This window comes from Cryptomeria japonica, chromosome 8, assembly GCF_030272615.1.
Source record: "Cryptomeria japonica chromosome 8, Sugi_1.0, whole genome shotgun sequence".
NCBI classification, from domain to species: domain Eukaryota; kingdom Viridiplantae; phylum Streptophyta; class Pinopsida; order Cupressales; family Cupressaceae; genus Cryptomeria; species Cryptomeria japonica.
Window position 1 is genome coordinate 652,958,021 of NC_081412.1, and position 14,614 is coordinate 652,972,634.

General features: G+C 38.7%; 1 protein-coding gene across 4 annotated transcripts in view; it reads right to left on the bottom strand.

Annotated features, from left to right (window-relative positions):
• Positions 1-14,614, bottom strand: part of LOC131069300 (uncharacterized) — a 129,171-nt gene that overhangs the window by 10,723 nt on the left and 103,834 nt on the right. For 3 of the 4 annotated variants that reach the window (XM_058004660.2, XM_058004659.2, XM_058004661.2), the window contains exon 3: positions 7,753-7,821. The exons of the other annotated variant lie outside the window; for it this stretch is intronic. In XM_058004660.2, the coding sequence (XP_057860643.1) occupies positions 7,753-7,821 (69 nt within the window). The remainder of the gene's footprint in view (positions 1-7,752; positions 7,822-14,614) is intronic. 4 annotated transcript variants of the gene reach the window in all.

Sequence of the window (14,614 nt, forward strand, 5' to 3'; positions counted from 1 at the left end):
AAGATAACCAAGAAAGTTACAACAAAACACCATAACTTCAACATTTTATTGATTTCCAAGTCATCATGTACAACAATTGCTTGAATTCCTCTCTTCAAAACTCAATCTTGCTACAAAATAAAATTGCTTCTAGCTTCTAATCTCTTAGCTATCTCTCTTCTCTATTACATCAACTATTGACTATTAACTATTACCAAATGAAATGAAAAATGGGGGTATAAATAGCATCCCCAATTACAATGAAAGGTCTAGATCGAAAGTAGATCAATGGTCAAGATCATGACACTTAAACCCTAATTAGGGTTTGTTACAAATGGCCTCCTTTTTACTGAACAATATTAAATACATAGCCAAATATTAAATTTGGCACAAAAACCTAGGAGACATAAACCAATGACAAATAAGATGCCATGTCATCTATAACAACCTTTCATCTAGAATCTTATTCCCTTTCCAATGTTCTTTTTTGGCATATGCAATGAATCTTGTCACGATTCCTTCGATTTCTGCAATTGAAATCTCAGGAAGATTCTTCATACTCTCTTCCAAGTGGATGACCTGATCGAATGCATCTAGAAGAGCTGCGTCCCAAGTAGATTCAAGTTCCTTTGTTCTTTCAATCAGGAGCATGGTGGCAAACATTTGATCATATTGCTCATCTGTAACATTTGCGTCCTTGCAAAAGATGACCTTGACTCTATCCTCTAACTCCTGCATATCCACATCTGTCTCGACCTCGATCCTTCTGCCAAGAATGGTATGAAGTACCTCAAATACTCTGTCCTGGATCGGATTGATCACCTCCTCAACTTGGCCACATCTAATACTGATGTCCTCGAAGAAAACACTCTTCATATGGAGTAAGGTTGACCACTGAAACAAACTGTGAGATTCTCCATCCAAGATCTTCTCTTGCGCTAAAACATTCCTTGATGTGTGTCTAATTACCTTCAAGACAGGAATGATGACATCTTTGGTATGGGCAAATGCAGCTACTTTTATCATCAAATTGTGGATTATCTCAAGAACTTGGATAGCTTGATGAATAATCTTCATCATCCTTGTTACAAATTCTATGGCCACTGTATGAGATCTATCCATCCAATTACTTGTACGTTGGACCATGTTCCTGAATCTTTCTGCCTCACTGATTGATTGAAGTGGAAGTGCTTGCACCGGTGATCTAGCTGGATCCTGACGTCCCAAAGGTTCATTGATGTGACTGAAATAAGTCCTCCATGCACCGACCTCTCTCTCAAGCTTTCTGTTCTTCTCCATTTCTTCTCTAAGCTTGTCTTTCAATGCCTCAAATGAATCGGTGGCATCATCTAAAGTCTGCTCTGCTGTAGATGGTCCTAGCTCAAATGTCTGTATATCATATTCCTCTGCTAGGATCTCACCTTCATATTTGTCTACTGCCGGTGTAGCTATCTGCAATTTCCTGGATCCAGTCTCATCTCGAATCATCTTGGACATCTTGGTAGCCTTTCTCTTCTCTGTCACTTCCTGGGAATGTCCAACAAGGCTCTCTAAATCAATTGCACTGTCCTCGTCCTCTACTACGATCACCTTGGTTAATCTTTCCTTCAACCAATCTGGGATAATCGATCTTGTCTCTTGAACTTGAATCTCTTTGTGCACTATTTCTTCTTGTCTGGGAGGAGATGATATTTCATTGTCTTCTTTATCTTCATCTAACTCATAGTCTTGGAGAGATCCATCTGGTGACCCTTGTTGTGCTTGTCCTTCCTCCTGCCTATCATTCTGTACCATAGACTCCATGGATTCTTCCACTTGAATTGTTCTCTTCTCAGGTCTAGAAGAAGTACCGGATGATCGATCTCTGTTAGCCTCTTGTTTCTTCTTGGAAGATTCTCTCTTTCCAGGTCTCTCTTTCCTCTTCGAACCTCTTGGATGGAGATTGCCCTCACTGGCACATCGAAGGTTTCCTTCACCTGAATTTCTAGGATTAGGATTGCCTTCACTCACACTAGCTCCACCTTCGGCTGGTTTCTCTTCCAAAGTGAAAGTCATAGCTATGCCTTGTTCTCTCCACTTCTGATGTTGTATGTCGACCCATCTGCGAGTACAAGACAAGACTGGTGCCATCAAAGTAGCTAAATCCACGACCTCGGGCTCATTCCAATCTAACCTTATTGTTTTGCTTTCTCGATCATAGGAAGACTGGATATGTCTGCCACTGTCCTGAGCTTGGTCGGCCACTCTGTAAATCCTGCATTTCCTGATGAAATCCAAAGGCAATCTAGAATGCATTTTCCGTTTCACTTCAAGATCATCTAAGAGATTCATCATAAAATCTTCTATTTGGTACTCATGCCTAAACCTTCTGCCGACTGTCTCCTCTAAATGTCCATGTGGATCAAAGCTTTCTCTCAAAGCAAAAGATGGAAAAGAATACAAGGCTAACTCCTTCTCTGCGTCATCCATGGCTAAAGCATTAGGACATACCTCAACTGAATTACCCAAAATGATAGGTACTGAAACTCCATTCTGATGTCTGTGTCTGAATGCCTTCACATATGCTGCCAACTGTCTTGTTACTTCAAGTAACACAATTCTGTCTGTCGGATATCTCGGCAACATGTATGGAGGTAAAGGACATCCATGCACTCTAATATAAGTGAACTTGGGAAACTGAATGAACCAAGCACCGTACCTCTTTATGAATTCCTGGGCATCCTGAGATAACCTGTTGTGAATTCCACCTTGCAACGTCCTTGTGATGTTCATCGTGAAAGTATCATTAACCAACTTATAGTTGCTCCCTGGCGGATGATGCAAGTAGGCATAGGAATCACAAGCTCTGACCTCGCTGGGTCCTCTTCCAATCACTCCTCTGTGAGGTAGTCCTGCGTACTCAACACTCCTAATCAAAGCATAAATGACATATGAACTCATGTGGAAGGACTTAGTAGCCTTGAGTCTCCTCAACTGTACGTCCAAGCAATGGCTAATCATCCTAGCCCAATGTATCGTACCTTTTCCCTGAACGATCACCTGGATGAAGTAAAACATCCACTTCTCAAAATAGAAGGCATGAGGGGCTCCTGTAACTCGGTTGAGCATGGTAATCAAATCTCTGTACTCTTCTTGGAAATCAATCCTGTGCGGTGTGTTCGGGACCTTGCTCAGACGGGGACGGCTCTTAAGTAGCCAGTTCTTATTGATAATGCTTAGACAAGCATCTGGATCATCTTCGTACATTGATCTGGCTCCTTCTATGCTCTTGTATATCATGTCCCTGTGCTCTGGAAGATGGAAAGCTTCACTTATAGCTTCCTCTGAAAGGTACGCTAAAGTGTTTCCCTCTTTGGACATGATCGTTCTGGACTGTGGATCATAATGACGAGCACACTCGATCATCAAGTCATGGCACTGAATAGCTGGAGGAAAGCCGGCCGCCTTAATGATACCACTCTCGATTATTCTCTGGGCGACAGGTGATGGCTTGCCAATGTAAGGGACCTCTCGAAACTTCTTCGTGCTAAAGTTGCCTAAATTTGTATCTCCAATGTTGCTCCACTTCGACACGATCTTGGTCTCCACTTCTTCGGTCTTTTGATCTTCTTTCATGAGAGCTGAACGACTGGTGGATGCTCCCGCCTTCGGGGTTGCCATACCTACACAACATTTCATAATGAGAAGCTAGATTTTGCAATAAATAACATAGATTAGAGAATAAATTTTAGGAAACTTCATGATAAGTCTTTGAGTTATCATTTCCTAAAATAAAACGATTGAGCTAGGAATTCAAAATTCAAAAAATTCAAAATTCAAAATAAAAAAATATGACAATCAACAAATAAAACAATAAAACCAAATCGCCATACCTCAAATCGAGAGCTAACTCTAGAATGCAAAATAAAAAGGATTCGCCTAGGCAAAATTGACGTGTAAATAGTCTTCAACGCAATCTCTCCTTTAAAATATCAATTTCACCACCTTTTGATATGTCCTTGATGTGGTCTTCAAAGCAACGTTCCTCTTGTCAATTTCACCACCTTTCAAGTCTTTGACGTGATCTCCAAGTTCGCTCAAATGTAAACTTCAAGTTCGTAGCGCCTTGGATTGATGTTAATGCCTTGGTTAATACTTCGCACCACCTTGAATATAATTCGCACTTGAACACAATTTCGCACTTCTCCCTTTGTCTTCCAAATCGCATGTGAAATGACAAAAAATGATAATGTGAAAATGAAGATTTTCACCCTCCTTTTATAGCGCTTACCTCTCACCTCCATATAGGCCGACTTGGTAATTAATAAGGCAATTTAAACGATTTTTAAATAAATAACAAGGCCGACTCTCACAAACCAAGCGCTCCTTTTGAATTTGATTTAATTAATAAATAATTAATTAAATGCCTTTATTATTTAAATAAATAAATTTCGATTTTTATAAAGGCAAAATAATTAATAAATATTAAGCGCAATATTTAAATGCTAATTTTCATTAAATATTGAATCTATCGATTTTAGCATTTAAAATAAATTTAAAGAAATGTGTTTGAGCGCCAAATTTTGAAAATGGAAGATACGTACCTCATCGCCCTGGTCCCTTGGAGAGGGACAGGAGCGATCCATCAATTTTGTCATGATTCTTGCAATTTCGACGTCCAAAGTCTCTATCCTTACGTTCAAATCGGTATTTTTGTTGGGTCTTTCGAACTTGAGTGTCTTGCATGTGTGAATAAATGCATCTCATGACCATTATCGCCCTAGTCCCTTGGAGAGGGACAGGAGCGATCTCCATTGTTTTTCCTTAATCTTGCATCTTTGATCTCAAATTTCCATCATGAAGCAAATAATAACCTTGTTTCTTCATTCCATGCTTGTTTCATTTAACCTTTACAAGGCGCATTTGATGTTAGGAAGAATATCGCCCTGGTCCCTTGGAGAGGGACAGGAGCGATCCTTATCTTCTATTTTGAAATTCCTCGTTCTTGATTCTAACTCCTCGTTCATTGCCTTCCAAATGGCGTTTTAGACCCTTTGTAACTTGTTTTGTTATGATCTTCGAAGGAACATGAATGCTTTGGCAAATATCGCCCTGGTCCCTTGGAGAGGGACAGGGGCGATCCTCATAATTTCTCTTTAATCTTTGTGACTTCGAACTTCAATCTTTGTTATGATGGACAAACAATGCTATTCTTTCGCTCCCCTTTCGTTCCACTTGAATTCTACAAGGCGTTTAGACGTTGGAAGGATCATCGCCCTTGTCCCTTGGAGAGGGACAGGAGCGATCTTGAAGCTCTAGTCCAAATGCATCACCTTTCAACCTTGGTTCTTCGTTCATTGCCTCTTAAAGGACGTTCTTGATCTAGCATGAACTTGCCTTGACATGATTTTGACGAAACATGAGTCTTTTAATAAAAATCGCCTTGGTCCTTGTCCAAAGGACAGGAGCGATATGAGTTCCTTGCACAAATTGGTAACACTTTGACGTTCAAAACCTCTGTACATCATCTTCAAATGACACCTTATACCTTGTGTGATCTCAAAAAACCTTGACTTGGCATGAATTTGAAGGAAAATGAAGGATCCCATACAAATCGCCCTGGTCCCTTGGAGAGGGACAGGAGCGATATAGCTTCTGTGTTCAATTTGAGGATCTTTTAACGTTTAAAGTCCTTGTATATCACCTTCTAATCATGCCTTGGACCTCATACGACCTTGCAAAACCTTGACCTTACGTGATTTTTGAGGGATTCGGCCAATATAATAAACATCGCTCTGGTCCCTTCCTGAGGGACAAGAGCGAACTTCAAGTCTTGATGTAATTCGTTCAATGTTGACGACCCTTGATGCTTTGTGCTTGATGGAGATGTCTTAAAATGTCCTCACCACCTTGTTCTTCGCCTTGGAGTGTCCTAAACTTGGAGGAACGGTAATATAACCATTATATCACCCTAGTCCTTTGGAGAGGGACAGGAGCGATCTTGCTCTTGTAGGCTCCACATCACATTGCTAACCTCTAAAATTATCTTCAACGGATTCGTAACATTCCATTCCATTCATCCATGCCTTGCGTTTGATTGTAACTTAGCAAGAAATTTGTCTTAGACAAAAATCGCTCTGGTCCCTTAGAGAGGGACAGGAGCGAACTTAGGCATTTAGGTCTTTTGTTGACATTTGGTAATCTTCAATTTATCTTCAATGAGTTCATTTCACCCTGTTTCTTGCCTTCAAAATTATAACTTGCTTGATTTTCGTCCAGAACATGCCCTATGAAGAATATCGCTCTGGTCCCTGGGAGAGGGACGGGAGCTACAATGTACTTCGCCCTGGTCCCTTCCTGAGGGACAGGAGCGATTTTGGCATTCTGGACCACTCTCCTTCATGTCGGCACTTCAAGTTATATTCATTTGATAAAACATATCTCCTTGGACCTCTTCAAATCGTCAAATCATTAAAATCTTACAAGGACAAAGCAATATTTGATTTGTAGCTCCGGTCCTTCACTGAGGGACAGGAGCAATTTTGACTCCTGGAGGCACTTCCGTGTTCGTAAAATTCTTCAATTTATATTCAACGGAAAGATCACGCCCTTCCTCATCACTTGCAATTCGAAATTCACTTTGACTCTGCAGGGACAGTAAGATATTTGAAAACGAGCTCCGGTCCTTCACTGAGGGACAGGAGCGATTTTGCTCCTACAGGCCAAAATATCATGATTTTACAAGTTTAATCAATTCTCGAGGCAAAAACAAATCATTCCCAATGCCCGGGATCAAAAATCAAAAAAGTCAAAATTTGGTCAAAATCAGTCAATTGGACAAAAATTCACATTTCACCTTCAACACTTAGACAAATTTAAGCTCTGCACTCAAAATTCCAATTGAAAATAGACCACTTTGGCGAAATCATTGCATTCAAAATTTGCATTCTTACAAAAGAAGCTCAAAAGCTCTCAAAATTGACTGGATTCTGGCCTAAAAAGACGGCAATTAAAACCCTAAGGCTTGACCCTAAATCCAGACAATTGACTGACTAACAAAATCCTAAAAAACGAAGCGAAAAACGAGCAAAAAGAGGGGGTCCCCATTTCAAATGGGGCGATGTGTGAAATGATCACAACAGGTCCTAATCCAAGGATCTAAATTTTTGTTAAAAATTCTAAGGAAATCAAGGAATTATGAAATTAAATTAAAAGCTTGACAATAGAAAAAAGACAACAAAAATATATCTAGAGCCCCATGCAAATCATGCACCCAAGATAAGTGTTAGTGTGAACAGAATATATTACCTAACTGGTTCCCTCCTAGGTCCTATTCACGCTTAGTTTAGTTTACTTAGGGCACATTTAGGTCATTTACTTTTTGTGTCTCATGTCATATGATTGTGACATTTGTCATAATCCAATATTGTCCTATCTTTCAACTTTCCTAAATAAACAAGATTCCTATCCAGCATTCATTTCATACTACCCTCTTGTGAAAGGTTGTCTATTGTTTTGCAGGCAATCCTGACTGCTCAAGTCTATTGTGTAACTATTTCAACAAGAAGATGCAAGAAAAAATTTCCAAAAAACAAGTAAAGATTAAGTTGGAAAGACAAATTACTAAAAGATACAATCAGCATAGAAACTTCAAACCAGCAAAGAACAAACCTCAAATCCCCCCTATACTGTATAAGCTTCTATCATTTACTTTTTCCTTGACAGGCTTATTGTAATCCACGCACAAATATTTTACCCAGCTGGAATCAAGGCTAGCAAAGACAAGTTTCTTACAGGTCGAGTAGGTGCACCTGCGTATAAATGACCAAGCTTTGCTGAATTACAGCCAATCCAAATATATATCTGTACAGTACAGTGAATCAAATATAAAATAAGCATGTCAGTTCTAAAGAATATATCTATGAATCTATTAACTATATAATATAAATTTAAAATACATATACTGCTAAAGTACTTAATACAACAACAACTAGTTGCTACAGAAGCTGAAAGGCACAAGGTCTAATTTTTTCATTTCAAAGACTATGATATAAATGGATAAAGGATTGAACTTATATTGCGACAGCCATGCATAGCAAACTGAATATATTTGAGCATGAGCAATGCCAATCATCTCCACGGCAATCAGATCAGCATACAGATCCATTTTGTAGGGTTAGAAGACAGAAAAGCTATGTTTCTTTGTGGAAAATAAGCTTCTGGTTGAATTAATGCTTAAATTCATGTATGGAAGTTCCAATCTATGTGATAAGATTACAGTTTATACCTTAGACATGCAATACATATGTTATGATTCCAAAAATATTTTGTTATCATAATGGAAATACATAAGAGAAATCAGAAATCAACTCTGTAGTTGGTCACCTCAAACCTAATCATCCACAGCTGATAAATCTCATGAAGTACAACTGACTATGGTGCAGCGAGTAATAGAGATGAAGAAAAACTCAACAAACAATCATTTTGAGACTCCACTAGATAGGTCTAGGGTTCTGAATATGGAGGAAATGTGAATAAAATGGGGCTTCTCTGTAGACCAAAGTAATACGATACTATCATCTATATAGAATCCTATACAACCCAAATCAATTTTTAGATTAAATATTATATTGATGACGGGCTACTCCACCCACCACTCACAAATAGCACAACACCAGATATTAACATAGAAATGCAAGAAGGGAAACATCACACTTTTGATTTCTTCAATAAAATGGAATGCTACAGACACGTTGCAATGCTACAGACACGTCGGATTAACTCATTACAAAGGAAATCAACTCTCGAAGAAAACTCTGCAATTCAGAGCCACGATCTGCACCAATGGAGTTGTCTTTTGTAACCTCCATTCACCTCTTTATTTGACACCAATAACTGCCTTAGAATGTTCTAGAAAATATAACTCCCATTTTTGTGCGCCCAGAGGTCCAACCATTCATTCTCGTCCAAGAAGATTTTTCATTTAAAGTTTGGACTTTGGTAGCAAAACTTCAAAGAGCCATAACTTTTGACTTGAGTGCCCGATTTGCTATTATAATATATTGTCAAAAAGCTTGTGAAGAGGTCTACAATTCCAAAATAACTTGATCATCATTTTGTCCACTTTTAAAGCTTTTACAACGCTTCTAGGGCTTCAAATTTGAGTCTGAAACTTTATAGAAGAAATTTCCCAAGACAAAACCTTTAATATCTCCCAAATTATATGGCAGATTAAGATGATTCTTTCACCTCATTCACTTTATTTTTCAATTCCACTCCTCAAGGTAAATTTTCAGATACATACATGTCTATATAGGCCAACCTACTATGGCCTTTTTGGACTTCTAAGTATCCTACACATCGTAAGTGTCAACATGGGCTCCTACATCATATATATATATATATATATATATCAAAATCAATCACAATTTATATAAAACTAGAGCTCAAAAATAATTAATGAGCCATTACAAATATATAAACATATTATAGAAACCTTTTCTATTTTTAAAAAGGCAAATACAAATCCAAAACTCAAAATCATTTTGCATTTTGCTTTTATATCTAAGAGGAGACAGCCAAAGGCATGGTGAGTGACAAATTCATGGCGGGCAAAGTGAAAGATGATGGCATGAGAGTCAAATTCACATTGTCAAATTTTGCTTGAGCCCCCTTCTTTTTTTGTGTCAGTTCCTTTTGACACATTGTTTATAATCGGCTTGAGATATCTTAATTGGTGCCCTTGGGAGCTAGAAGATGCAATAATCCATTAAAATGTCCAATTCTAGGTGTTTTTGGATGTTTCTAATGTGTTTCTAGCCTTAGCAAAGATTTTCCCTTCGTATTGCAATTCACTTCAAATCAACTCCTAAGCTCAATTTACTTGCGAATCCCCACCAATCTCCACTTCAACACTATTTTCTTACTTGCTTCCCTTCCAGCCCATTTTTCCACCTACCGCACCTAGTAGAACTTTGGCCCCCATTTGGACTTTACTCTAAGCTTCACTTCCAATGCATTTTTGGCCTCCTCCACAATTCCAATTTCTCGCATCTTCCATCTTCCCACTTGCGCTTCACTTGGCAAAAACCCAACCTTTGTTGCATTTCCAAACTCGTTGAATTAAGGATTAAGATTCTTAGTTTTTCCTTTACTAATTAACATTAGCATTTCAAATTTCATTGTTTATTTTTCAAGTGGCATAGTTTCCCAAAAATTCATTGATGTTTCAAGAAACACAAAAAATGTAGAATTCTTTCGTGAGGTTTTGGAGGGAGGCTTGACCAAAGTGGATAAGGAAAATTTTGTGCAAAAAGTTACAAAACATACAACAAATTATATTGCTATAGATAGACTTCTCATAGATGGGCACCCATTCTTATTTTGGATTCCTTGTATTGCTCATTGTTTTGAATTCACATATTAAAGGATCTTGGTAAAATCCTAAAGATCAAAGCATGTATGGAACATGGTAAAAATATTTGTAGATATATGTAATGTCCCCTCTTCTTTAGTGGCCCTTCAGTTGCTCAAATTCACCTGTCATTCATCTCCACAGGTGAAGTTCGGTGTTTGGAGATGAATTTGCTAGCCAAAGGGGACCTAGACTTAATCATCTTATGACTTTGGTGGAAATAATAAAGTAACTTTATATATAAAGTTACATAAGTTACTTTTTCTAAAAATAGAAAAAGTTAATTTAAAAGATGTTAATAAGACTTTATTTACCTTGCACTCTTCGCTAGGTAATAAAGTAACCTTTTATGGGCCCTTCTTAATAACAAATTACCCCCATCATTATTGATCGAACTTTTTTGAGAGAGAGATTCCAATGGAATTTTTGGAAGATGCCTTTGTGGTACGTTTAGGGTGAAGATGAATAAAGGAGGAAGTCGTGGGTTTGGAAGTGTTGATGTGTTTTTTATGCACATGCGAACACAGAATAAAATACTTAAAGGGTACCTTATCCTCTCTTGAATAAAGTCTCTGAATGCTGAAGATGTCGCGAAAAGGATCAATCGGGATGACTTCAAGGTTCTTTGTATTCTCAATCTTGCAATTTGCCTTAGACTCAATCAAACAAGGTTGAATGATAGATTTTTTGATATTTTCGCCCTGGACCCTTGGAAGGGTCAGGAGCGATTTTTCCAATTAGGTCTTGAATATCTCACGAGCTTATGCTTGTTTTGACCTAATCAAGTCTTGCATTTCAATTTTTTATGAGGAAATTAGGTGAAAATGTGAATTTCGCGCTGGACCCTCTAGAAGGGTCGAGCGATTTTTTCAATTTTAGGCCAAAATTTCACCTTAGTTTGATCATTAAACTCCTTCAAGGCGATCTCCAAGGTTCATTTACCTGCATCACTGGGCTAGCTCATCAAAACTTTGAAGGAAACGTTGCATTTTTGGGAATTTCGCTCTAGACCCTTTAGAAGGGTCAGGAGCGAAATTCTCTCCTGAGCTCAAAATTCTCATTTTTTGAAGGTCTAGATTTCTTCAAGGCATTCCAAATAGGTTCTTTCATTGTTGTCCAGACTTAGTTTTATTCAAATCTGGAGGAAAAAGGTGATTTTAGGGTTTTTTCGCCCTGGACCCTTTGGAAGGGTCAGGAGCGATTTTCCTTGCTTGAGCTTACTCTTTCATCATCTCAACTTCAATCCACTTTACAAAGCTAGGAAATAGTCCTCTTCATTCACCCAATCCAAGTTTGATTTGTTTTTGTAAGGCAAAATAGGGGATTTTGAGATTTTCGCCCTGGACCCTCTGGAAGGGTCAGGAGCGATTTTTAGGTTTTAGGCCTATTTTCCAATCCTTTCATCTTCAAATCACTTCCATGGCATAAAACATCTTGCCTTACTCCCCTTCAAGTCATGAAAACCAAAATCTCATCTTGAAATGCAAGGAAAATAGGAGGATTTGGAAATTTCGCCCTGGACCCTCTAGAAGGGTCAGGAGCGAATTTTCCTCTTGGCATCAAAACTTGCATCCTTAGCAATCCAACCCAACTTCAAGGCAAATCAAATGTCATTTTACACCCATGTGTAAGCTTGGCCTTGCCCAAAATTTGGAGAAAAGGATGGTTTTAGTGCTTTTCGCTCTGGACCCTTTGGAAGGGTCAGGAACGATTTTCAAGTTTTGAGCATGTTCCTCCATCCTTTCAACTTCAATTCACCTTCAAGGCTAAAAAACACTTCTCCTTTCACGTTCAACCCAAGTTTCACTTGATTTTGCAAGGGAAAATAGGTGTTTGAAGAATTTTCGCCCTGGACCCTCTGGAAGGGTCAGAAGTGATTTTTCTCATTTGGGCTCAATTCCTTCAATCTTGATAATCATTGGCAATTTGGAGTCATTCCTAAGGCCTTTTTTAATCATGATCCACACTAGATTTGGCATGAAACTAAGGAAAAAGATAGATTTTGCTCAATTTCGCCCTGGGCCCTTTGGAAGGGTCAGGAGCGATTTTCCCTTTTTAGACCAAAATCATCATTCTTTCAAACTCAATCTTCTTTGCTAAGTATGATTTCACCTTCCACTATGCTAGGAATAAAGTCTCATGTCCACGGAAGGCCAAAAAATGTGATTATGAGGAATTTCGCTCTAGACCCTCTGGAAGGGTCAGGAGCGAAATTGCCTTTCCTGGGCAGAATCCTTCATTTTCTTCATCTCCAAACATACCTAAAGGTTTCAACATGCTCTTTCCACCTTTCATCATGCCTTTAATTTTCCAATTTGACAAACTGAGCAAGAAATGTCTCTCATAAAGATTTTCGCCCTGGACCCTCTTGAAGGGTCAGGAGCGAAAATTAGGTTTTAAGCAAAATCCTTCATCTTTTTAAGGTGAAACTTTCTCAGGAGGCAAAAAGGAGTTGTCCTTGTTTCATTCATGCCCAAAACTTGACCCTTTCAATTGCAAGATGAGAGCTATTCAAAATTTCGCTCAGGACCCTCTGGAAGGGTTAGGAGCGAATTTGCCTTCCTTGTCCAAAATTCTTCATTTTGCATGCTTCCCAATCTTCAAATGTATCAAATGATGTCCAATCTTCACTCCAAGAGACCCTGCACATAAAAATTTAGCCAAAATTAGTGACAAATAAGCTCCAATAAGATTTTCGCTCTGGACCCTCTGGAAGGGTCAGGAGCGAAATCTTCATTCCAGGCTAGAATCCGTCATTTTTTCAAGGTTTTCAAACATTTCCAATTTTCCCTTCAAAATGCCTTGCAAATCAAAATTTGGTCGAATAAGGAAAGAAATGAGTCCTAGGTTGATTTTCGTTCTGGACCCTTTGGAAGGGTCAAGAGCGAAAATCACTTTTTAAGCAAAATCTTGATCTTTGAAATCATCCAACCCCCTCTCAAGGCAAGAACATTCAAAAACACCTCCACACGTGCCTTGGAAACTAGGAACTTGGTCTTGATAAGTGATAAATTGAGGTGTCTAAGGATTTTCGCTCTGGACCCTTTGGAAGGGTCAGGAGCGAAATTCGCTTTGGACCCTTTAGAAGGGTCAGGAGCGAAGTTTGACTTTTTAGATTCTCCATCAGGATCATTTTATAGAATATAACATTTAAGTATAAGAATGTCACTTATACTTTAAGTTATATTCCATATATACTTTCGGGATGTTTGAGAGTGGTTTCAGACCTCCAGGAGCTATATTGCAAAATCTAGTTTTTGGAGGATTTTCAGTTTTCCAGACTTAGTCAAATTTCAGGATCAGGACACTCCAAACTTAGCCAAATTTCAGGATCAGGACATTCCAGACTTCATCACTCATCAGCTTGACCTCACTCAAGCAGAACCTGCTATCTAGGTGATCCCCTTGGCGACACTCGAAAGTTAAAGGCTAACAGACAAAACCCTAAAAGACCTAGAAAACAAACCCTAGAAAGCAAAAAGCAGGGGTCCCCATTTGCAATGGGGCGATGTGTGAAATGGTCACAACAGGAAGGCACTTTTTGATTCATTAACTTTTTGGTATTTTCTTGACATTGGGAGCCTGCAGCAGCACGTACCAGCATATGCAGCCATTGGAGGACAAAACCCTTCCAGTATTTACCTGTGTGGACGAAAACCCACACTTCTAGCATCTCCACGGCAGCACTTTTTGACCAGCATCTGAGCATTGGGGTCAATTTACAGCAGAAAGTCACCATTTGCAGCATTGTCAGGTCTGATCCACCTGATCTGAGCAATTATCATACATCTTCCAGCAGGTTGTGACATTCAAAGTGCATAATTACATCACCCAGGGCCAGCCGTACCATCCTTTCTTGCCTGGGATTCATTAAAAATAAATTGAAGGGTTTTACTTGGGATTTTTTGTACAAATCTCATTATCAGTAGTAGGAATAAGGTTTGGTATCATTCTATGGCTTATGATGTCACGGGAGAGAGATATGAGCAGATCAGTGAGGAAAAGGAAACAATATCAGACTGGTCTATTTATGTAAGATTTGTTTTTGGTAATTATTTTCTAGAGGAAATAAACTCATTGGAGCAGTTAGGACTCATTGATAGCTCCTGTAGCAGCACCTGGACTCATTTATGCTAATAAAGCAGCCCTCCAGGCAAAGAGTTGGACCCTTGGTAGGCCAATTTTGGCTTGTCTTTGGTGAATTCCATTGTTTATTGGCTTTTAATAATTGTTGTTACAAAT